Genomic DNA, 22906 nt, shown 5'->3' with positions numbered 1-22906 from the left:
CCTAAAATCTTAATCCTGGAGCTCCTGGAAAACAAAATTTTATTTGTTTGTTTGTTTATATGCCACTTTTTTAAATCAAAGGATTTCTGCTGTGGTCTATGGACAAATGCAATAAATGCTATTCTACATTCTATTCACATAAGAACTCAAGGCTTGCTACAATATTTTTAAAAATCATGAGATGCATGACTAAAATCTGGCAAAGTGTTAAAATCAGCCTATCTGATAAACCTGGCATAACAGAAATGTTTTTACAAGTATTGTGCCTGACAGGTTCACTTTGAAAGAAGTTGCATATGGTCCTTATGAGCCCATTCAAATATGATTCTCAATTTTCTGCGTAACTCATGAGGACTGAGAAAAGGAAATTTTAATGCTGCCTTAGGGGTTTATGTTCAGAAGTGCTGCAACAAAAACAAAAGGGGAAGTTTTCTCTAGGTTCAGGGATTCTGGGAGTTGGTCCAAATTTACATATCATATCTTTAGAATTGGAGAGTAAGTTTAGGCATTGTTTTTGTATTGCACTAGAAGAAGAAGAAGAAGAAGAAGAAGAAGAAGAAGAAGAAGAAGAAGAAGAGGAGGAGTTTGGATTTGATACCCCGCCTTTCACTCCCCTTCAGGAGTCTCAAAGCGGCTAACATTCTCATTTCCCTTCCTCCCCCACAACAAACACTCTGTGAGGTGAGTGGGGCTGAGAGACTTCAGAGAAGTGTGACTGGCCCAAGGTCACCCACCAGCTGCATGTGGAGGAACGGAGATGCGAACCGGGTTCCCCAGATTACAAGACTACCGCTCTTAACCACTACACCACACTGGCATGCATCTCGATCCTATACTTGTTTTCCCAGAAAACAAATCCAATTTGTTCAATCGATCTTATATCCAAGTAAGTGTGCACCGTTAATCTCATTCCTCCCCCACCGCTTTTACCTTAATCACTTCCTCAGAGTTACTTTGCAGTTCCAAAAGCCTGTCAATTCTTGCTGTGAGTTGCTCACTCATTAAGTCTATGCTTTGTTGAGCGGCAGCACATTCTTCGTCAATAACATTCAGCACCTTTTCCTCTTGATCATTAATATACTTCTTCATAAAACTGAAGCCTTCTCTAATGGAACTTTTGATCCGAGATACAGAATCCTAAAACCAAGGGAAGAGAAGCTGATTTAGAAGGACACATAAGCTCAGAGCTTCCTAAGAGGTGTGACACAACTCTCCAAATGCTTTTGGGATAGTTCAGCTCCCACTCTATCCCACAGACAGGAATTCTACATGGGCTTCTGCCTCTTTAAAACTATGGGATTTTGTATAAGAAGGGACATATCAATATCTGGCTTATGATCTACAGATTAGGATAGCACGATTCGAAGTACAACTTTACAACTTGACTCAATTGAATTAATAAATGGCCTCTTCTGGTATGTGGAATATTGGGGCGAATGGATGTACAATGGCACCTCGGTTTTCAAACGTCTCAGAAGTCGAACGTTTTGTTTTTCGAACGCCGAAAACCCAGAAGTACATGCTTCGGTTTTCAAATACTTTGCAGAAGTTGAACATGCTACGTGACTTCCGTATTGACTTTTCCATAAGTAAATGTTTCCGTAAGTAAATGCTTTGGTTTTCTAACATTTCAGAACTCGAACAGTCTTCCAGAACAGATTACGTTTGAAAACCAAGGTACCGCTGTAATAACCAAATTGGATAGCTCAGTCGGTGGAGCATGTGGCTCTTAATCTCAGGGCCCCAAATTGGGTGAAAGATTCCTACATTGCTGGGTGTGTGTGTGGACTAGATACATGACTCTTGCGGTCCCTCCCAACTCTTCAATTCTATGATACTAGAACATGCCATCCCCCTGAAATCTTATGAATTATGAGGAAGGGGCACGGCAGACCTCAACTGAACACTCTCTGACCAAATAAACAACAACCCTGAAAGGCCTCTACCTGTTCCAGAAGAGGAGAGGGTAGAAAGAAGCCAAACATATCATCACAACTCATTCAGGTACCAACCTTCATTTCAGCGCTGTCCTTCGTGCACTTGTCGATTGCTTCAAACGCCACTTCTATTTGTTTGCAGACTTCACTTATTTTCACCACTTCCTGGAGGATGGAAAACCACAAGCCACATATAAACCTAGATCTTGAAAACAATACCTCACAGACCGCCTTTCCCATATGAATTGACCGGGATCCTGCGATCCTCATCTGAGGCTCTTCTTCGGGTGCTTCCCCAACAAGAGGTGCAAAATGTGGCAACAAAGGAATGGGCAAAGTATCTGCTCTGGAGGGTTAGAAAACCACAAACATATTTTTGGGAGGTAGGGCCAAGGGGAAGCACTTAGCACTACTTTGAATACAAGCCATTATCAAATTTTCTTTGCTATACAGCGGGAGATATTTTCCTTCGGTCCCGTTGAAATGTAACACTTAGTCCTCCTGCCATTAAGGAATCAAACCCTGCTGCTTGAAGTTCTAGAACCAGTTCATATGAGCATGTACACCTCCTAATCTTTTAGTGCTTTATCAAAACTCAATATTTGACCAGTCCGAGCCTAAGATGTGTACTACCCACCCACAAGAATTGCCTGTGGCATTTGATAGTTGCTTATCCTTTGCCACATGTAATCTAATTGTCCTTAGATTTTGCAGTCACGCAGCCACAAATGTATGTGTCAACAGCATCCTCATCAAGCCCGTACATACCTTCAGCTGATATGGGAAAACCCCAGCTGACAACTTCAGATCCTGGGATCCTCTGGCTGCTTGGTGCTCTCTCCAGGAGGGTCCCAACAATTCCTGGTGGTTTTTCTTCATCTGCTGGTAAGTTTCCACTATGTTCGCAAGTGATCTATGGTCTACCAAATTATTTTGACGGAGCTCCCCCCTGCACCTGGGGCACAATGCCTTGGGCCCCATCTTTTTGCAGTGCTTAGAGATGCACTCCTTGCAGAAGCTGTGGGAACATTTTATAATCAGTACTGGCTTGTTAAAAAAATCCAGGCAAAGGCAGCAAGTCAATTCATCCTGCAAATTCTTAGCAAGATCAACAACCTCCGCGGCGGTAGCCATGGCTGCAGGGAGGCAGAGCTCTAAGGGACTTTCAGTTTCTTTTACAGTATTAGGATAGAAAAGTTTCTGTACTTGGAAGGAAAAGAGAGTAGTTTGCGCTTCCGCTCCTCTTCTCTATCACAGGGCTTGTTGCTATTTTTGATGGGGAGGGATGACAAGAGTTACAGCTCTTTTGATGGGGGCGGCCGAAGAGCTGTGAATTTGTGGCTTTCAACAGCCTCTCCGCCGTGTAAAATGTAGTCCCGGTTGCCGGGCAGGCCTGAACGTGCGAATGCAAGACTGCAGAGTCAGGAGCAGCCGAGGTACGTCGCCTCCACTAGCCTCCCCCTAACCAGTTGCGCGGGGAAGTACAGTCTCCATCCTCACGTTAGAGCGGTCACAAGTATAATAACCCTTTGCGATTCTCAGCCTCCGATCGTGGGAAGGGACGCGCTCCCGTGTAGAAAACAGCTGCGGGTCACACGCGAAGCAGTTCTCTCATCTTCATTTAAGGAGTGAAAACAAGGAGCAGCCCTCCCACCTCCACCCCCGGCAAAAGACAACGGGTGGGGGCGTCCAGAAGCGCGGGTTCACACGAGCAGCGGCGGCGGCGGCCGAGGGAAACACGCGTGTTAACTTTCTTAGAGCCGTGGGAGCGAGCCGGAACGATGCGCACTGGCTTCGGTTGCCTGGTGGGGGGACGGACTCCTTTTGAGGGCGGGCCAATGGAACGGAGGCGGAGAAGGGGGAAGGAGAAACGTGTTGAACCGAGCCGAAGTGGGTCAGGATGGGCTTGAGAGGGCTTCCCGACCTTCTCCGGGCAGGTAGAGACGGCACTGGTGCTTTCGAGGGAAGGTTTCCTAACGGGGTGGGAATTGAAAGAGAAGCGGGTGGCCTCTCTGAGGCCTTCTTGCATCTCTGCCTCCCAAAGGCCTGCACAGCTGGTTGTTGTTGCAGCAGCAGCAGCAGCCCTGGCTGCAAGCTCCCTGGGTGAATGGTGTCTCTAGGGGGCTGGCCAGGGGGTGCTTTCCATGCCCCTGTGGGGCAGTGTGAGGGGGGTACCTCTCTTTGGGGCAGCTCAGAGACCAGGGGCAGCAGCTGCCCCAAGGAGAGGGGAGAAGAGAGGAGGCTGAGGGAACTCCCCACAAGGGAAGGCGTTTGAAAAGGGTGGCTGTGCAGGCAAGGGGTGACGTTACTGGGCTCCTGAGCCCCACAGGGATGCTGCAGAAAGAAGGTAGTTGCTTCAAGGGAGCCATGGACTCAAAAAGGTTGAAAAGCTCTGTCTGAAATCAAAACGCTGGGTTCTCTTGGGCGCCCCCCCCCCCAAAAAAGGGAAAAAAGAAACTGGATGTACATTTTCAAAATATAATAATAATAATAATAATAATAATAATAATAAATTATTTATACCCCAGCAAGATAAGTTCAACAATTACTTTGATAAAATACATACAGTAGTACCTCGGGTTAAGTATTTAATTCGTTCCGGAGGTCGGTTCTTAACCTGAAACTGTTCTTAACCTGAAGCACCACTTAAGCTAATGGGGCCTTCCGCTGCTGCCGCGTCGCCGGAGCACGATTTCTGTTCTCATCCTGAAGCAAAGTTCTTAACCCGAGGTACTATTTCTGGGTTAGCGGAGTCTGTAACCTGAAGCGTATGTAACCTGAAGCGTATGTAAGCCGAGGTACCACTGTATTTTGTTATGTGTAAATGGCTTTAGATACCTATTAGGTCCATAAATTACCATATAGCATATGTCCAACACAAAAAACAGCGACAATTTGTTGTTGGCAAAGGACAGCTGGGCATATAAAGGGCCCCATTACCTAGCTTAGGGCCGCATCAAACCTAAATCTGGCCCTGCCTAAGGGTCATCTAGTCCAACTGCCTGCAATGCAGGAATCTCAGCTAGATCACCCATGACAGATGGCCATCCAGCTTGCATAAAAAGCTCCATTAAAAGGGAGTTCTCCAACTCCCAAGGGAGTATGTTCCACTGTCAATCAGCTCTTACTGTCAGAAAGCTCTTCCTCATGTTTAGTCAGAATCCTTTCTTGTAACTTGAATCCATTGGTTCAGGTCTCTGGAGCAGGAGAAAACAAGCTTGCTCCATCCTCCATGTGACAGCCCTTTAAATATTTGAAGATGGCTATCACATCTCCTGTCAGTCTCCTCTTATCCAGATTAAACATACCCAACTAACTAACCTTGGATTCTTGAGAAATAATACATAAGATATTAATTTTTTGCCCATGATACAGATTCTTCTTCCAAGGATTAAGGGCAGGATATTTTAAAAATAAAATAAATGTGTATTCAGAAGTCCTGTTCAATACACCTACTTGTGTCTTTTATTGCTGACTGGCACAGAAAAGTTTGGCTAAACTATTCCCTATTATTTGGCATAACAATTACAGGACATTGAGAATCTATTTACAAGTTTTGGAGAGGAATGTAGAGAAGATCCTGACAGTGAGGCCTTTTTGGTAGAACTGTGATGAGAATTGGTGTGTACAATCCACTGAATTTTTCAACATATTACTCATGCTGGTGAAATGACTCAAACATGACAGGGACTTTATTTTCAGGTAGAAGATGCTTTCTGCAGGTTCCATTTGGTTCATCTTCACTTCAACCTTTATATCTTCTACTGTGTCACAAGAAGTCAACATATGTCACACACCTGAATTCTGCATCAGCAGCTGAGAATTTTAAGGAGGCAAAACGTTCAATAGATGACTTGTATTCTACCGAGCAGAAATCTACTGTTTTGCAGCTACTGAATTCAGCATCCGAGAAAGAACTTAGTGCTGTGAAACTAATGCGAGGAAGGAAGTCCATGAACATAATAGAGTACAGGAACAAGCACGGGCCATTTCGGAATTTACAGTGCTTACTAGAAGTGCCTCTTTTTCAGTATAAAACAGCTGTTAAAGTCTGCAACTTTATTCTCAATCCCAATGCAAAAGAAGAAAGAAAAGAGAAAAAAATACAGAGTGTCACGTCTGCAATGAAATATATCAAACCTGATATAGAAAGAGAGCGGCTAGAGGTATCGTTTTCATTGGGTCCTATGAATATTGCCATTTCCCACATAGTAACATTAAGTCTTCAGTCATGCAACTTGGGAACAAGTCATTGAATCCCATTAAATCAAGCAGGGCTTACTTCTGAGTAAATATCAATGAAATTCAGCTGTGTGGCTTTTTAATGTTTTAGATGGTTAGGCAGAATTATGTGTAATGGTGGATTCAAAGACTTCCTCTGAAGGTACCAAAGGGCTTGTATTTTCTCAATGAGATTATTTTTTTAAAAAAACACTTGTCCAGCAAACCCAGTGCATTTTAAAGCTTACTCAATAGCAATTGTCTTGTTATTTTGTAGGGAGGGGGGCACTGCTGTTCAAGAAACATGAGGCAGAAGTTCCCTCGGGTGGGCAGAACTTGGTGTACTGTTCTTTAGACAATGTACATTTTATAAGAAATGTCTTAAAACAAGCTCACCCACAGCCCAAGCATGTGGGTATCTGTGCGGCAAGGTGAAGGAACGTATCTGCACATACTGCCTATGAGAGTAGGTCATTAATGCAATTCAGCCATTTCTCATGGCAAGAAGATTGTGCAGTCGGGCACCGCTTGTGGTGGTGCTTAGGATTTATACAGTGCCTCATATTAGTAGCTATTAGTTCTGTGAATAAGGATGCATAAGCCAACTACTCACTTCTGTATTCTGCCACGTGTTTAACCTGCATGTGTGAAGAATTGCCCCTTAGCTTTTACAATAGGGGTCACCAACCTAAGACCCATGGGCCGGAAGCAGCCCACGGAGGTCGTTTCACCGGCCCACGAGCCACCCCTGAACTGAGCTGCCTGCTCATGCGCTGTGCTAAACCAGCACGTGACAGGGACTTGCTTCCACAGTGCTGGAAATCACATCTGCGCAGATGCCAAAAATCTCGGGCACGCGATCCGGCCCCCAGAGGAATCTACGGTACCGATCCGGCCCAGGCAAGATAAACCTTGCCGACCCCTGGTTTACAGCCATCTTAGTGAGACTAATTGCCATTCTTCTTTTGTAAAACTCAGAACTGCATTTACAGTGTTATACCCTTCATTCTGGGGAGATTTTACAACCTGTAGCAAACAGGAGATGGGGGAATTATGTATTAGAAAACATGTGGTTAATGCTGTAAGTACCAACAAATCTTTCCTGTGCTCCCTTTTAGACTGCCAATAGCATTGTATCCATTGTTTTTGGCACTCGCAAAATTGCATGGGCTCATGTTAATAGACGCTTGGCCGTTCAGGATTGGCAACAGCAGGAGTGCACTATGTTTATGAAAGGTGCTTATATGCCAGCCGTCTATCTTGAAGAGGTAAGCCAAGTTTTGATTGTATGCAATTTTTCTAACAGCATATTTCTTTTGGGAGCAGCATGGTTCTGTTAGCTACATATAGACCCAGTTTGCAGAAACCACGAAGCCAAATCATGGTTTGGGTACAAGTGTGTGAGAGCTCCACAAAAGAGATTGTGGCCACTTGCTCCTACTCCAGTCCTGTTGCTTTGAACTAAGCCATTGATTGGATTAGTGCAGAGGTCACTCATCTGGCAGCTGTGAAGGCTTCCAGTGGCACCCCAGACTCCTGAGCTTTTGATATTTTTTTGAAGTAGGTCTCTAAGCCCTCCTAGAAAGTAAGTTATGGAGCAAAAAGTGCAGGTACCTTTAAAGCCTGTGAACTGAGTGTAGCTACCTTGTATATTTTTCCTGGTACAATAAATGATCCCTGTTGCTATTCGGTAGCAACAACATCTGTGTGCATGTGTGATCTCCATAATCAGAATCAGCAGGACTTCCCATGGTAAAAATAAGGTGGTTGGGTGTGGTTGTCTAATTTTGTGTTATGCCGTAACCCCCTCCATGGTACCCATTTTGTGACTGGTGTCCCCAGCATACTCCTTGCTCAATTGGAAGTGCCTATTTACTCACAAAAGACATCTCTTCATCTAAGTTAATGATTCTAGCTCCATTCATGTTGCATTTTTTAAAAAAAAGGATTTAAGAGAAATTCTTTCATATGTTGAACCAACCTGACTTTGAAACCGTTCAGGGATCCAGTAGGTTAAATAGAAAAATGTTAACTTGCTCTGCATCCTTGTAGAAACAAGCTTTAGCCACATCTCAAATTTGCTTGTATTTCATACTGGCAGATGAATTTCTTAGAAGCCTTGACAGCTTAATCCTAAAACATGGTTTCACTTCCTGTTGAATCTATTCGTTTGAAAGAGAGTTAAGAGTCTCCTGTGGTACAAGGTTGTGCCACTAGTCTTAGTTTTTGGGCCAGTAGAGGAAAAGGCTGGTAGTCATACCTCAGCTCCTGAACGCCTTGGGAGTCAAAAGTTCTGGCTCCCAAATGATCAAAAACTGGGAGTGTTCCAGTTTTCGAACATTCTTTTGGAAGCTGAATGTCCAACAGCTTCCTGCAGCCAATCAGAAGCCGCGCTTTGTTTTCCAAACGTTTCGGAAGTCGAACAGACTTTCAGAACGGATTCCATTCGACTTCCGAGGTACGACTGCACTTCCGTTGTAAAATGTTTTTTGCATGATGCTCTGTACAGGAAAGGGAGCCGCTTTTGAACACTAGGATTGATGCTACTGCAGTCCATGCGCTTGAGCTAGTGTCAGCTCCCAGGGGACAAGTTGTTCCTTGTTTTTAAATCCCATTGCTGGAACTACGGTGTCTGATCTTTTTGTTAATTATCAAAGTATAGGTGCTTATAGGAGTATGAACAAAAATAGCTCAATACATTTTGTGGGTTGAAGTCAAAAGGTCCAATTCCTCCCACTTCCTTAATGGTGATACAATTTGAGTTTGCTGCCCTTTAAGGGATCCCCATAATCTACTGCTTGAGACAAACCATCTCACCCTTCCTAATGATAATGTACAGAGCCAGCTAGCTGCAAGTCCCAAAACTTTCTAAAATGTACTTCATCCTACTGTATATAATTACTTGCTCTGGGTAACCAAAAAATAGTGTAAAACATATCTCATAGGACTGGAGATACTATGTTTATGGTGGATTGCTACTATTTATTCAGTGCTTGTTTATTTCAGATTTCTTCAGTAATATCCCAGCTTCCTGAAGCAGATTTTTATGTCTTGGAAAAAAGCGGACTTTCTGCTCTGAATGCAAATCTGTTTCCAGTAACATTACATCTTCGTACAGTGGAAGCCATGCTCTATGCGTTGTTACAAAAAACATTTTCGCAGGATGGCCAGTACAAAGTATTAAGTATGGCCCGAAATGCTGTAGGAAAGCACTTTGAGTTGATGGTTGGGGACTCGCGAACTAGTGGAATAGACCTTGTGAAACAGTTTCTCTTAGAATCTGTTACGCATGCTGAGCCCCGTGTGAACTTTTCAAGAGAGCAGGTAGTAAATTATCGAAACGTCTTGTCATCAAACAAACAGTGGAGAGACGAAGAGCTGTGCGATTCCTTGCTGCAGGCAATAGCTTTTTATGAGCTACTGATACTGAACAATACGACTTAGTTCTTATCTTATTCAGTTTTGTTAATTGCTGTCATGGATGATCTGTACAATAAGTTCCAACTGATTCACTGTATAGGGGGTGCTGGACAGCACGTGGAAGACTGTGATAGGAAAACAGCATTTAATTCCTGCTGACATAAAATTATATGTAGAATATAATTTTGCAGAATAAAATTATTAAATGTGTAGAAACACTTTGTGTCAGGATTGTTGATAGTAACATGAGGTGTTTTTTAGGTTAGGATTGATTGGAAAAAAGTGGAAGAACATAAAACAGGATCATTTTAACCATGGTTAGTAACAGACTCACAGAATGAATTGACAGGTGCATAAACTTGTGGTGGAGTGTCTAAAACTAGACACAGGGAACCTCTAAGCCCTCCAGCTGTTCATCAGTCACAGCCAACACAGCTAATGATCAGGAATGATGGGAGTTGTCCTAAAACACATGGAGGGGAGCAGGCTCCCCATCTGTAACCTAAACCTAGTTCTTGTTATATTTACACGAGACTTGCATCAAAGCCAGGGTTAGCTAATGTGGCATGTTCTAGATATTGTTGGCCTCTCAACTCCCATCAGCCCTGGTGAGCATGGCCAATGGTCAGGCATGATGAGAGTTATCATTGAGCAATATCTAGAGGACACGCAATTAGCTAACCCCGCTTTAGATGCAGGTCTAATGTGAATGTAACAGGATCTACATTTAGATTACAGATGGGGTACCTGCTCCCCTTCCGACAATCATGGTATCATTAATTACATGTCTGTACGTAAACCAAATCAGATGTTTAGATTCATGCTATAGGCCCATTTCCTTCCAGAGCTGCTACTATCCTTATAGCTCCACATAGCAACTATGGAGGCTAAATCTAAATAAAAAGTTACCATCGCTAACAAGTCTTGGATCATCTACTGTTTGCCTCTGCTGTCCAAAGTAACAAAACAAAGATGCAGTATGCTAAATGCTTGGATTCTATGGACTGTTTTGGATTCCTGGTGGACTGTCTTAAATGCTTGTCAGTTGATATGCTTATATGGTGGTGCAGTTTCCATAGACAACAGGTTTGACCACTGTGAGAATGGAGCAGTGGACTAGATGAGCATTTGGTTTGAGCGGGCAGGGCTCTTAAAATTATTACATTTTGCTGCTACTTCAAAAAGCTTTCCACAGCTCTTGATACAAGATCTTCTTATTGCTTCAAAGAGAACAGCACTAAGGATTTTAATGGTTTTGGGCTGCATTTTAGTATAAGCCATTCAGAGAACCTTAGTGATAGAGTGGCAAAGAGTTGTTATTAATATATACATATAGGCTATTTTTCCAACCTATTGACATGTAGGCAGCAGTCTTCAGCAATTTTCAAATGCTTTCCTAGTTCAGAAGTATGATTAATGGTTATAACTGGGGTAAATGTCTACTCTTACATCTAAAAGTCACCCTGCAAGAAATAGGTTTCAAAGCCCATCCAGATATTTATTATTTCGCTGTAGGTAAAAAATTAAAAAATAACCCAGAAGAACTTCAAGTGTAGTGGTAGGAAAATATCAGATAGTATAAAAATAAAATGTACAGGGTTACAGATAAATACAGATAAATACGACTATACAACCCAGTAGAACTTTTAGTATAAATTTACAAAACACAGATTATTTCTCCCAAATGATTGAAGACCTTACTGTGTTGGTGAAGAAAACATTACTGGCTCATATGCACACACATAAAACCAAGCCCAAATACAGCCTTTGCAATGAAACAGCAAAAAAAAGTTTACAGTTACCTCATCAGCTGGCTAATCTTTTCCCAAGTAGCACCATACGTATGTGGAAATCAGAATAGCACCTTATAAACACGGTATTATGCCTGAATATATGGGGCAAAACCCACACCCTAAAAAGTCAGCCAATCCAGTAGTTACAGCAATGGGCTTGATACGCTTCAGATTGTATTTGAATGCATCTGGTGTAGATTTCAACACATAGTCACTTCACATTTGGAATGTGGAAAGTACCTTGGGCGATAGATATATACAAAATACAGTTTGTATTTTTAAATACTTAAAAGATTCACAATATAAGCAACACTCTGTACATATAAAATCATTAATGTATATTCAAAGGTCCTACAGGTTTGTTTTATGGAAAGTCATTTGCCAGGCTGTTCAAAATTTCTCTTGGAAAATCAAAGTGAATTCCTTCAAGGTAGTGGAGAAATCTGTTGGAAAAGAAATGAAGAAAAATGGTCTGTCTTCTTGAAAGAAAGAAAAGGGAAAGAAAATGCAGCATGCTAAAAGTGACATGAAATTTACATGACTCTTCCCCAATTAAGATATTTAATAGATTTTGTCTACATGAATATCAGTTTTGATGCACAGGTTCAGTGCAGTCCTACAAATGTCCTCTCAGAAGTCCCACTGAGTTTAATGTTAAGTGAGCATAGGATTGCAGTGTGTGTCTCCTGATAAGATATGAACATGATTGTGTTGCTAATAACATGAATGAAGATTACCTTCTTTTGGCTTTCCCCTGTTCTTTCTGTTTCTCCAACTTGCAGATGTTGCGGAGAATAGGCAGGTAATCCACTACACTTGCTTGTCTGTTACAAAGATTTAAAGAAGGTCTACTGGAAAATACAGTTTCGATTATTTCCAACCTCTTCTGTGCATTATGGTAAATGCTGCAAAAGAAAAGCACATAGGTTTTTCCTCTGTCCCAGCTATAGTTTAACAAGAAATAACAAGACTAAATTTCAGCAAATGTGCCCAATGTACAATCGCTGTTACACTGTGCTGAACCAGCATCTATTTAATTCCTGAATTTTTATGATCCAGTTCTAGTATTTTTGCCCTTTTAGAACCCAGGATTTAGCCTCAAGCAAGCATCCCATTAAAAGCAAACATTTTTCAAATATACTACAATAGGTAGTTCTGATGTAGATCTCAAAGCTTGTATCCTTCTTGGGAAGGGTAGATTGCAGCCCTTTTCAGTTTGAATCTGCTTGGGCATTTGACCAATATTGCCTCTGGCACGTCTGCACAGACAAAAGCTGTTGTAGATGGTGGAGCAATACCTACCTTTATTTCCTTGCTGGCTTCCCCCCATATGCACATCAGTGAGCAAGCTGTGGGGGCTTTAGGAAATATTGCAGGTGATAGCTCTGCCTACAGAGACCTGGTTATTAAATATGGTGCACTTGAACTGCTTTTGGCTCTGCTTGCTGTTCCTGATCTCTTCTATTGCTCTTGGCTACCTGCGCAATGTAACCTGAACTCTGTCAAACCTCTGCCATAACAAGAACCCTGCGTCACCAATAAAAGCTATTAAACAATTTGATTGACATCCTATGCCCTTTTAAAATGTGGGGGAGGGTTATTGGGCTGTTGTTTTTATTTTGAGTATATATTTTGTGGTTTTATATTTCGATTTTGTTCTGTGAACGGCCTTGAGACCTCCGGGTATAGGGTTATATATAAATTCAATCAATCAATCAATCAATCAATCAATCAATCAATAGCATAAATTGTTTTGTGAGATTTGCATTACTTAAATAAGTAATAGGTTCAAAATTAGGTTGCATGTGTCCCAAATGGCAGGCTTAAAAGAAACTTATATAACTTATAAATGTTGGCCTGGGGGGGTGTCATCTTTTTACATTGGTACCTCAGGTTAAGTACTTAATTCGTTCTGGAGGTCCGTTCTTAAGCTGAAACTGTTCTTAACCTGAAGAACCACTTTAGCTAATGGGGCCTCCCGCTGCTGCCGCCGGAGCACGATTTCTGTTCTCATCCTGAAGCAAAGTTCTTAACCCGAGGTAATATGTCTGGGTTAGTGGAGTCTGTAACCAGAAGCATATGTAACCTGAAGCGTATGTAACCCGAGATAGCACTGTACCTGTGTCAGCCCACAGTCAGGCAGCTGACTCAGGATACTCAGCCAAAGCTTACTGACACCTGCAATCAATAATGTTGTTGCCGTTTCAATTCCAGAACATTGTTTTATCTGTTTATTTCTATGTTTTACCACCTCTTCCCAGTTCACAGGGGCTTGCTGCGCATGGGTACACAAAAGGCTCATACTGTGGGGAGGTGTAAGATGGCTGGCAGAGAAAAGATTCCATGTATTTTACTTGCAATGACCTTTTGCTGTTAAAATCTCTTCCTTCCATTTCACACATGACTGGGCAGCCCCGTATTTGAAAGATGGTTCTGCTACCATCTTTCAACTGCTTAGATGTACCTCTGCAAATAAATATTCACAACATGAAAACAGAACGGGGAAGCCCTTGCTCTCCCTGGAACTTTATATACTGAAAAAAAGCATCCTTTTTCCTGTTATTCAGCATCCACCTGTGGTATTTTGACCTTACCTGGAATTAGCTATTGACTGACCAAAGTATAAATTGGCTCTGTCTTTTGAAACATTGAGTGCAAGTTCTTCCAATTCATCCTTCCCAGGAGTCCTGCTAGAGTTACTTTCCATAATTTTTGAAATTGTCTTAATGCACTTGTGAAAACTGAGTGCCTCCGCAGTTGCTTTCAGCTCAGCAGAGCTTTTGAAGTTCCACCAGTCATTATGCTCCATGCTGAACTCATCCGACAGACCATTTTTTATCTTCCCTTTTGTCCAAATAAATTCCTCATATTTACATGATTGTTTTGATTCCTCACACCTCCCGTTGAAGCAATAATCTAAGAAAGACATGTTGTCCACAAATTCAGTTACTGAATTTAGGCACTGGTATGCTGGTGCAGAGCTCTTTGCTTTTGTTGGCGTTCCACTGTCCAGTACTGCTGTGTTACCCATCGCAGGTTCCAGTCCACCCTTTTCTTCTTCCAAGCATGAACTAGGCATGTCAGATGGTAATGTAATGAAACCAGAATAGTCTAAATCACTTTCAAATAAATCACTATCATCTAAGAAAGCGGTAATTCTTTGGCGCTTTGTCCGTTTAACCTTTTTCACAGGGCTTGTTTCCTCTAAGCAATCGCTGTCCAAAGACTTACTACTTGAATCGTTTTCTGTAACTGTGTTACATGAAGGATTAGCCATTACCGTTGGTTCTGGAAGTATATTGACTGGTAAAGGTAAAATGAATTCAAGATTGCTATAAATAAAGTCTATATGCTTCATCTGGAACTCTCTGAGCAGATCTGTCAGTCTACTCCAGTCTTCTTTTGTTGTGATTTCATGCTGTGAAAGATGGAATTAACAAATGAGTTTTAAAATTTTCTTTAACAGATTTGTAGCATATACAGTCACTCTAAAGCAGAGGTGTCCAACTTCCAAGAGACTGCGATCTACTCCCAACTATAAATAAACTGGCAGTTTATTCCCAACTATAAATAAACTGGTCAACCCATTGGCTTGACCAGAATTGTTGAGCTTTTTGGGGGGGGCACGGTGGATCCCACAATCAACCAGGGACGCCCAGCGATTGACCAGTAGATCGGTTGGACAGGCCTGTTCTTAAACACGACAACAATAAACCAGATGAAATAGTATTTTCTAAAGCAGCCATTATAAGCGCAGAACTGTGCAACTTTGGTTTAAGTGAGTAAACAGTGTGTGTGTGTGTGTGTGTGTGTTTAATTCCCTAGGAGTTCCCTCTCTAAAGTATTTTTCATGTGCCAACATGGTTGCTCATCCATTCTACTTGGATAGTGCTAATTTGACTTCCACCTACAAAAATGCATGAACCAAACATTTTTTTAAAAAGTCTTTGAAATGCCGCAATACAATTTGTTGTAATAGTATTCTGTTTCATTTATGTCATTAATCAGCAACATGCCCTAGGGAAGTTCATTGTACCAAAATAAACGTACCTTAAGAAATTGGAACAAATCTTCGGAAGGCAAAAAGATGTTCTTAAGGCCAAGCAAGTTCTCAGTGCAGCCAGTGTCACATTTTGGAAGATTCACTGGAGGGCCAGGTTTACTGATCTTGGAGCTGGTTGCATCTTCAATGCAAATAATCTGTTCTTTGCCACTTACCTCTGTCTCTCCTCCTATAAACAAGAGTTTCAAATGGAATTCATAACAATGATAAGCTCTGACAGCAGTGTAGCAGTTCTGTTCCTTTTTTTAAAAAAAATATTCTTGGTATATTTTTTGAAATTTGGATATTTTTCTCTGCTGCCATTACTCATTTAATTTACTTCTTTTAGTCTAGTTTCCCCTTGCTGCAGCTTCATTCTGTAATTTCCTCATCTGTTCTATGTTGCTTCTTCATTTATCCAATAAAAATCACACTAACTCTCTCTAATAACAAATTCTGGTGACTGAGTGCCAACAGGATTGGATCCTAAAGGGTGTCATATACTCAGGTGAAAGCAGATGTATGCAGAAGTTAAAAACGTTAAAAATACCCCAAAAAGCAGCCCGAGAATGCCATCAGCTGGAAAAAGAAACTAAAAAAACCAAGGGGAAAGGACAATGAATTGGCCTGCTTTGTCTCCTTACACTTTAGTATCCTGGAGGAGGATATAAGCTAGCTGGAACTCTGAACAAGAGCTGTCTGTTAGGGATCAAGGATACATTGCAACATTTTCTTAGCAGTTCCATTGTTCTTTCTAATAGACAATTAAAGTGGGTTTTTAAAAAGCATTTTAACTGTTTACCCAGATAAACAACAACAAACAATTCTGACATGTGAACTACTTTGTTCACCACCCCAGCTGGGCAGACTTGCTGTGCAGTACCATACCTTTTTCTTTTAAATAGCCGCCGCCACTCCGAACCCAGAACTGTAAGTACAGAATACTTTGTCTGACGTCACAATTATTTGCAGTTAACAAAGCAGCAAGATCTCTTATATCCATTCTTAAGTTCTCAGCCAAACAGAGAACTTGGAGATAGCTGGCAACATTTATCTAAAAGAAAACAAATTCAAAAATCAATAATACAATCTGGGGGAAAAACACAACAGCAGAATGTTACTTTACATGGTAAGAATCTGTACCTACTAACTAATGCTGTCTGCCATGAATGGGTAGTGTTTAAATATTACACATATAAGCAAAATTTAAAGCTTTAGGGGAAGAGCTGTAGCTCACTGGTAGGGCATCTGCTTTGCATACAGAATGTCCCAGGTTCAGTCCCTAGCATCTCCAGGTACGACTGGAAAGCTGCTGCCAGCCAGTGCAGACAAAGCTAAGCTAGACAGAGCAATTATCTTACTCAGTATAAGGCAGCTTCCTATGTTCCTAACTGCAGTGTTAAATCCTATTTAACTACTAAAAAGTAGAGGGTTACAAGTCAACCGTGCTGTATGGTGCATTATTTGTAAAGATTTGCTGTCACTGCAGAGCTATCTTAAAGCCTCTTGCATGGGTGATGCTTTAACTAATGCATAAATTTCACAAATCTATGAATTCAACTGCAGTTGCAATAATAGTTGGGTCCACGTTTTGTCATACTAAGAAATCGTAAACTGCTTGTTTTATATTCCAAAAGTGAAAGACTTACCATAGAAGGTATACTGAAGGTGATTTCTTCTAGGCAGCCATCAAATATTAAACTAAATGATGGATCTACACAAAAGATTCAGAAGTAAAGCCTTTTAAAATTTGACCATTGAGAATTATTTTAATGTAATATTAGAATGTGAGCCCTGAACATATTATAGTTAACTTATATTACAACAGGAGAAAAGGAGAAAAAGATGCATTGGGGGGGGGGGGGGAGAGAGAGAGAGAGAGAGAGAGAGAGAGAGAAGCCAATCTGCAATGCTTCTACTCTCCAATAGCTCTTGAATGGGAAAAGAGCTCCCACTGCTGTTCTGCCAACATTTATACAAGTCCTAGAGGAAGAGTTCACTCTGTGTGAAAACAGGTGAAGAACTGCCCTACATATTGTGTAGTATGGTGTAAGGTAAGGAAAAGGACCCCTGCACAGTTAAGACCAGTCAAAGGCGACTATGGGGTTGTGACGCTCATGTCGCTTTCAGGCCAAGGGTGCCTCCATTTGTCCACAGACAGCTTTCCAGGTCATGTGGCCAGCATGACTAAACTGCTTCTGGCACAGCAGGACACCATAACGGAAACCAGAGTGCACAGAAACACTGTTTACCTTCCCACCGCAGCGGTACCTATTTATCTACTTGAACTGACGTGCTCTCAAACTGCTAGGTTGGCAGGAGCTGGGACAGAGCAACAGGAGCTCACCCCATCGCGCGAATTCGAACCCCCGAACTTCCAATCGGCAAGCCCAAGAGGCTCAGTGGTTTAGACCACAGCGCTACCCATGTAGTATGGTGAATAACAAAGATAAAGGTGGAAACAGAAGTAGGGTGCTGACTTGTGGGGCGAGACTTAGAAAAGACAAAATGTGGGCACAACAAATGGGGTTGCAGAATGAATTAGATCCACTATGCTGTTTCTAAGAGAGACCAGCCTACAAACAACCATAAAAGGAACAGCATGTTTTGTTCCCTCAGCATAGGGTGCTGAAAGGTAAACAGTTACTTTGAGCAGAAAGCACCCATAGGAAAAAGGGTTAGGCGTCCCCCCTGCATTGCCTGAGAAATCTTCTTGAATTCAAGATTTCAAACTGTTTTCTCAAACTCCAAAACAGAAATTTCACTGTACTAATGTTCACTTATTCAAAGCATTAATAAGATACTTGGAATCATCATCATAATACTCACCATTGGTAGTAAGAATGACAGGTCTCTTGGTAGTGCTCATGAATGTTTTTATTGCATTTAGAAATCCAACATCTTCATCAAATATTACATCAACCTATGAGAAGTGGAAAGTGTTTATTCATAGAACGTCCAACAGATTTCATATTTGCTTTTTCTGTTTTTCAAATGATTCCAGATCCGGTATGATGTTTGAGTACAAAAATAGGATTGAATTCAGGCTAAGTTAACCAAATATAGTTCCCATTGAAATCGGTGAGACAAGTCATTGCATTCCCATTGAAATCAATGGGACTTAACTAATTTATTCTGCATCCAATCCATATATTTTTTAAGTTTAAATATACAACATCAGAACTAGAATATGTGCAGTTCTAGATCAAATCAAGCAAATAAAATTCAGAACAACATAAATATTCTACCTATTCAACTTTCTTTTGCTACGGAGAATACGGGGAAAGCAGTGAGACTGCTTTTCACATGTCACTTGAAACCCAGTGCACTAGAGATGGCATTTGTAAACCTTTATCAGTTATACAAATGTAAAAAAAAGAAAGGAAACTGACAGAATTACAGTGGTGCCTCGCAAGACGAAAATAATCCGTTCCGCGAGTCTCTTTGTCTTGCAGTTTTTTCGTCTTGCGAAGCACCCCTATTAGCGGCTAAGTGGCTATTAGCGGCTTAGCAGCTTAGAAAAAGGGGGGGAAAGCGAAAAAACTCGCAAAACGTTTTCGCCTTGCAAAGCAAGCCCATAGGGAAATTCGTCTTGCGAAGCACCTCGAAAAACGGAAAACCCTTTTGTCTAGCGGGTTTTTCATCTTGCGAGGCATTCGTCTTGCGGGGCACCACTGTATGAATAAATAAATGAATAAATTTTAAAAGTACAAAAGTCCTCCAGCTTATTGACCACGTTTGGCAACACCATCCCTTGGAAGCCTTAAAAGAAACTCCTGCAGGAGAGACACTGTGAGCAACAGAGGGATGTTTCTAGGACTCCGGTGAAACTGTGACGTTCCCTTCTTATTTTTGCTATTGGATGCTACATGCTGTTTAAGTAATCTTGTTACTAAAATATTTAAAACAACAACTCTTGTTTTTTGTATGTTTTGCTATGTTATTATGAACTTGTTACATTATTGTTTTGCTAAGTTATAATGAAATTGTTTATAGTGTATGTTTAAAATGCATCCCTATCTCTTTGTTGTAAGCCGCTTTCGGCATGATCCTTTAGTGGAAAAGCAGCATACAAATAAAATGTATGAATGTTTGGACATCAAGCTAAACCATGGTCTAGTGTTTAGCATAAATGAGCTTAAGCTCCTCCCCAGCTCTCCAGCCTGCAGGGACACTCAGAAGCTTTTGCTTTTTATTTAACTATGGGTTGTCATTTTGTCTGGAGTGACAAACTATGTTTACATTAAGGATGGTTAATTTAATACAACCCAGCTTCAAACAATAAAAGATAGTTGATAGGCAGTACAGAATGTGGGAGCTGCCATATAAACTTGAGCACCGCTACAAAAACTGTGCTGGCAAAAAAATAAAAATAAAATAAAATGTCTAAGGTTGTATGCAAAAGTGTGAGAGTGACTCATGCAATGGTAATTCTTCTTCCTCTTGTCCGCCACCTCCCCTCCCCACCCTGTGGCACCCCATGCTCCATCCAGCGTTTGCTCTGGAAGCTTGGAGGCCCCTCCAAAGTAGGTGTTGGGTATGGGGACTGCAGGGGTTGGAATGTGAAGTCCCATTGTGCAAATGGATTTAACCCATAGTAAGGCTGTATGGGACGCGGGTGGCGCTGTGATGTAAATCACTGAGCCTAGGACTTGTCGATCGGAAGGTCGGCGGTTCGAATCCCTGCGACGGGGTGAGTTCAGTCCCAGCTCCTGCCAACCTAGCAGCTTGAAAGCACGTCAAAGTACAAGCAGATAAATAGGTACCGCTCCAGCGGGAAGGTAAACAGCGTTTCCGTGCGCTGCTCTGGTTTCGCCAGAAGCGGCTTAGTCATGCTGGCCACATGACCCGGAAAAACTGTCTGCGGACAAACGTTGGCTCCCTCGGCCACTAAAGCGAGATGAGCACCGCAACCCCAGAGTCATTTGTGACTGGGCTTTACTGTCAGGGGTGTTTTACCTTTACTTTAAGGTTGTATTATGGGAGTTGGGGGAGATAGATACATCATAGCTGGCCAACTCTGGCCCTCTTTCCTTAATTCTGGATGGTGCTGAAACTTTTCTTCAGAAAGCAAGACCTGCATTTACGTCTTACCTCTTCAAAGAGGATAAGAGAAGTTGCACTTTTTTTACTGGAATCCTCTTCTCCAGTTTCCTTTTTTAAAGATTGGATCTGCGCTTTTTCTTTAGGCAAGCGTTCTGTATATCCTGCATGAATAATATAGTAGGATCTGTATCAGTGGAAAAGAAAGGTCCAGCAATGCTGCCAAAAAAATCACTTAAGCATGTGTGATGTCTGCCACATATACATAAAAATATCTTCAGATTGCCTTTCCTCTCAGATCTGATTTTACAATGATTTGTAATATCTAAGCAGTACATCGAGAGTTTGCTCATGCTCTCTACATTTTTATTTTTTAACATTTGCAATCATTCCCCAAGCAGCAACCTTTTGATTTATCACTTGTCTGGTCTTAAATGCATAGCCACTAACACAGAATGCACCCATGGCTCTCATTGTTTCTCTGCTGGTACTGAAAGGATAGAAAGGAGGCAGGGAGCGCTGCATGTGACCTTCAATGTGCTGTTCTAACACAGGGCTAGACCATGGAAGCTATACACAGTGCTTCTAAATCCATTCTGTTTGCAAGCGAAACTCCAAAATAAGTCAATTATTTCTACATACTCGAAGAACCACTGAGATACACTGAAGTATATTTGTTTGCAAAGGAGGGGAAAGTTTTTTTTTATAAAGAAACTTGTAAGACTCAGTGGCTTCCAGCACCTCATTTAGGTTGAGGGTGTTAGTTGGGGAAGCGGCAGAGGAAAAGGAAGACCAAGGAGGTGAGGGAGAGGACATTGTTCTGCTTTTGTACCTGGAATAGCACATCAACAGGTGTTTAGTTGGCAGAATGAACAACCACCCTACATTTACATAGCTGCCATAGATTATAGCTCAGTTTTCATGTCTGATTACACATGCTGGGAGTTCATTTCTACACAAATACACTATGATCTTTTGTTTCCCATCTCCAAAGATCAAGCACACGCATGCGATGTTAAAAACCTACCTTTGTTGTTTTCTTGCACGTTTTCTTCTTCATTCTTAGGCCTAGGAGTAATTTTGAAGTAGTTTGCTAGTGTTTTGGATGCCGAGCCTTGCTTTAATCCAACTTTTCTGGGTGAAACGGGAAACTTTCTTGGGGACTTCTCTTTTCTGGGAGAGCTTTTTCCTGAAATATACATTTCATTTTTGTCTTAAACTTGAAAGAGAAAGCATTGGCTTGCATAATCCAGTTGCAGAACTCCACACCCTTTCCTCGCAGGACTATGGTGAGATGTGCTGCCATGTCCAGCAAGGGCAGATTGCTTCCATCATAGATGAGAAAAATTCAGCTGCCCAATCCCAATGCCTCGCGCAGGGTAACATGAAAGAGCAAGGGCGAGGTCTGCAAATACTGCCTGAATTATCCTGGTTGCATACGGGTGCCATGCAATTTCTGTTCCTTGTACTCAAAACTGACTGATGTTTTATTTTGATAATCTTTTAAAAGCTACTGTAAGAGCCTCTCTGGGCTATGAAGCAGGATATAGGTATTCCACATAAAATCAGTCTTGTAATACTTATGCATCTTCATAATACAATTTCAGTTTCCAAATGAAGTGATCTCTAAAGCCTCAGCCATCCTTTGCCCAAGAAAATGAGGGTGAGGAGGTTATTGTCCTACTTTCGTGCGGCATAAATCTTCAAATAGACAGAAGGCACAAGGACCAGTTTCTCTGGGGTTGGTCTCACTGAGGGAGAAAGGAAACTGTGGCTTCTTTACCACAAGACCATTCCGAAAGTTTCACTCCATGCATGCTCTCTGGACTCATAAACACTAGGTGGTCAGCATGACCAGAAATGCTGAAGTGCCATTTATATATTAAAAGTTCTCATTATTTGGCCATGGTACTAAGGTGCACTCCACTCTCCTTACCTCTGGAAAGCCACGAACAATCTAAAGTACCCATGTGGCCCAGTGGTGTTGGAAAAAGTGTGCTTCCATGGTGCCTGCCAGGAGGTACTACTGCTACTATGGACAAGGTGTGGGGGGACAGGGGATGCCCCGATGAACAGAACTGTGAGAAGGAAGCACCCTCATTCCCTTGGCAGGGAGCTAACAGTCAGCCATCATGAGGAAAGAATGGGCAAGACTTTCTCTTAGCACTGCTCCTTATTAACTGCAGCCCAACAGCAGAGGTTTGGGATATTGGCCAGGGAAGGGGAAGTAGGAGGAGGTCAACCTCACTCCCTTCCAATTAGCAATATGTATTATACCATCAAAATGTACGTATACCACTTCTATAAATGGCAACCATGACAAGCTGACACCTGAGTTCTGCCTACATGAAAATTAAGGCATTTATTTTACAGCGTAGATTCCTTTTAGTCAGCAACTGTGACAGTACACTGCCCTGAAACTCATTTTTTTAAAAAACTGTGTGGTGCAT

General features: G+C 41.7%; 3 protein-coding genes across 6 annotated transcripts in view; 1 reads left to right on the top strand and 2 right to left on the bottom strand.

Moving 5' to 3' along the window:
* Positions 1–3376, bottom strand: part of RNF135 (ring finger protein 135) — a 223936-nt gene extending 220560 nt beyond the window's left edge. For both annotated transcript variants that reach the window (XM_083727618.1, XM_083727617.1), the window contains exons 1-4: positions 3237–3376; positions 2706–3203; positions 2013–2102; positions 931–1137 (exon numbers count right to left, since the gene is read on the bottom strand). In XM_083727618.1, coding sequence (XP_083583744.1) covers positions 931–1137; positions 2013–2102; positions 2706–3071 — 663 coding nt within the window. In that variant the 5' untranslated portion in view covers positions 3072–3203; positions 3237–3376. The remainder of the gene's footprint in view (positions 1–930; positions 1138–2012; positions 2103–2705; positions 3204–3236) is intronic.
* On the top strand, positions 3242–9796 carry TEFM (transcription elongation factor, mitochondrial). Of its 2 annotated transcripts, none has more exons than XM_083727714.1 (4): positions 3242–3373; positions 5640–6103; positions 7277–7426; positions 9165–9796. In XM_083727714.1, exons 1-4 carry the CDS (start codon positions 3343–3345, stop codon positions 9600–9602), a joined length of 1083 nt encoding a protein of 360 aa, XP_083583840.1. In that variant the 5' UTR covers positions 3242–3342; the 3' UTR covers positions 9603–9796. The 2 variants fall into 2 exon arrangements, with proteins under 2 accessions (XP_083583840.1, XP_083583839.1); XM_083727713.1 differs by lacking the exon at positions 3242–3373 and adding an exon at positions 3759–3874.
* A 1255-nt stretch (positions 9797–11051) lies between these two features.
* The window catches only part of ATAD5 (ATPase family AAA domain containing 5), a 29354-nt gene continuing 17499 nt past the window's right edge, over positions 11052–22906 (bottom strand). The window contains exons 15-23 of one of the 2 annotated variants that reach the window (XR_014561324.1): positions 21484–21645; positions 20508–20620; positions 18243–18336; positions 17063–17127; positions 16302–16467; positions 15422–15603; positions 13966–14789; positions 12015–12276; positions 11052–11886 (exon numbers count right to left, since the gene is read on the bottom strand). Coding sequence is in view for 1 of the 2 variants with exons in the window: in XM_083727364.1 (XP_083583490.1) it covers positions 11736–11814; positions 12109–12276; positions 13966–14789; positions 15422–15603; positions 16302–16467; positions 17063–17127; positions 18243–18336; positions 20508–20620; positions 21484–21645 (1853 nt within the window). In the remaining variant the exon portion in view is untranslated. The remainder of the gene's footprint in view (positions 11887–12014; positions 12277–13965; positions 14790–15421; positions 15604–16301; positions 16468–17062; positions 17128–18242; positions 18337–20507; positions 20621–21483; positions 21646–22906) is intronic. The other variant, XM_083727364.1, reaches the window with a different exon arrangement.

Source organism: Podarcis gaigeae (assembly GCF_964106915.1).
Source record: "Podarcis gaigeae genome assembly, chromosome: 2".
In the NCBI taxonomy this organism is placed as follows: domain Eukaryota; kingdom Metazoa; phylum Chordata; class Lepidosauria; order Squamata; family Lacertidae; genus Podarcis; species Podarcis gaigeae.
This window is presented reverse-complemented; position numbering and strand designations above follow the sequence as displayed.

What these genes read in the sequence shown, in the direction of transcription:
- TEFM (XM_083727713.1), top strand. Translation starts at nt 3,838, where the DNA reads ATGGGCTTGAGAGGGCTTCCCGACCTTCTCCGGGCAG. An exon ending in TCCCGACCTTCTCCGGGCAG is followed by an intron (nt 3,875 to 5,639) that starts GTAGAGACGGCA and finishes CTTTATTTTCAG; the next exon opens with GTAGAAGATGCTTTCTGCAG. An exon ending in CAGCCGTCTATCTTGAAGAG is followed by an intron (nt 7,427 to 9,164) that starts GTAAGCCAAGTT and finishes TGTTTATTTCAG; the next exon opens with ATTTCTTCAGTAATATCCCA.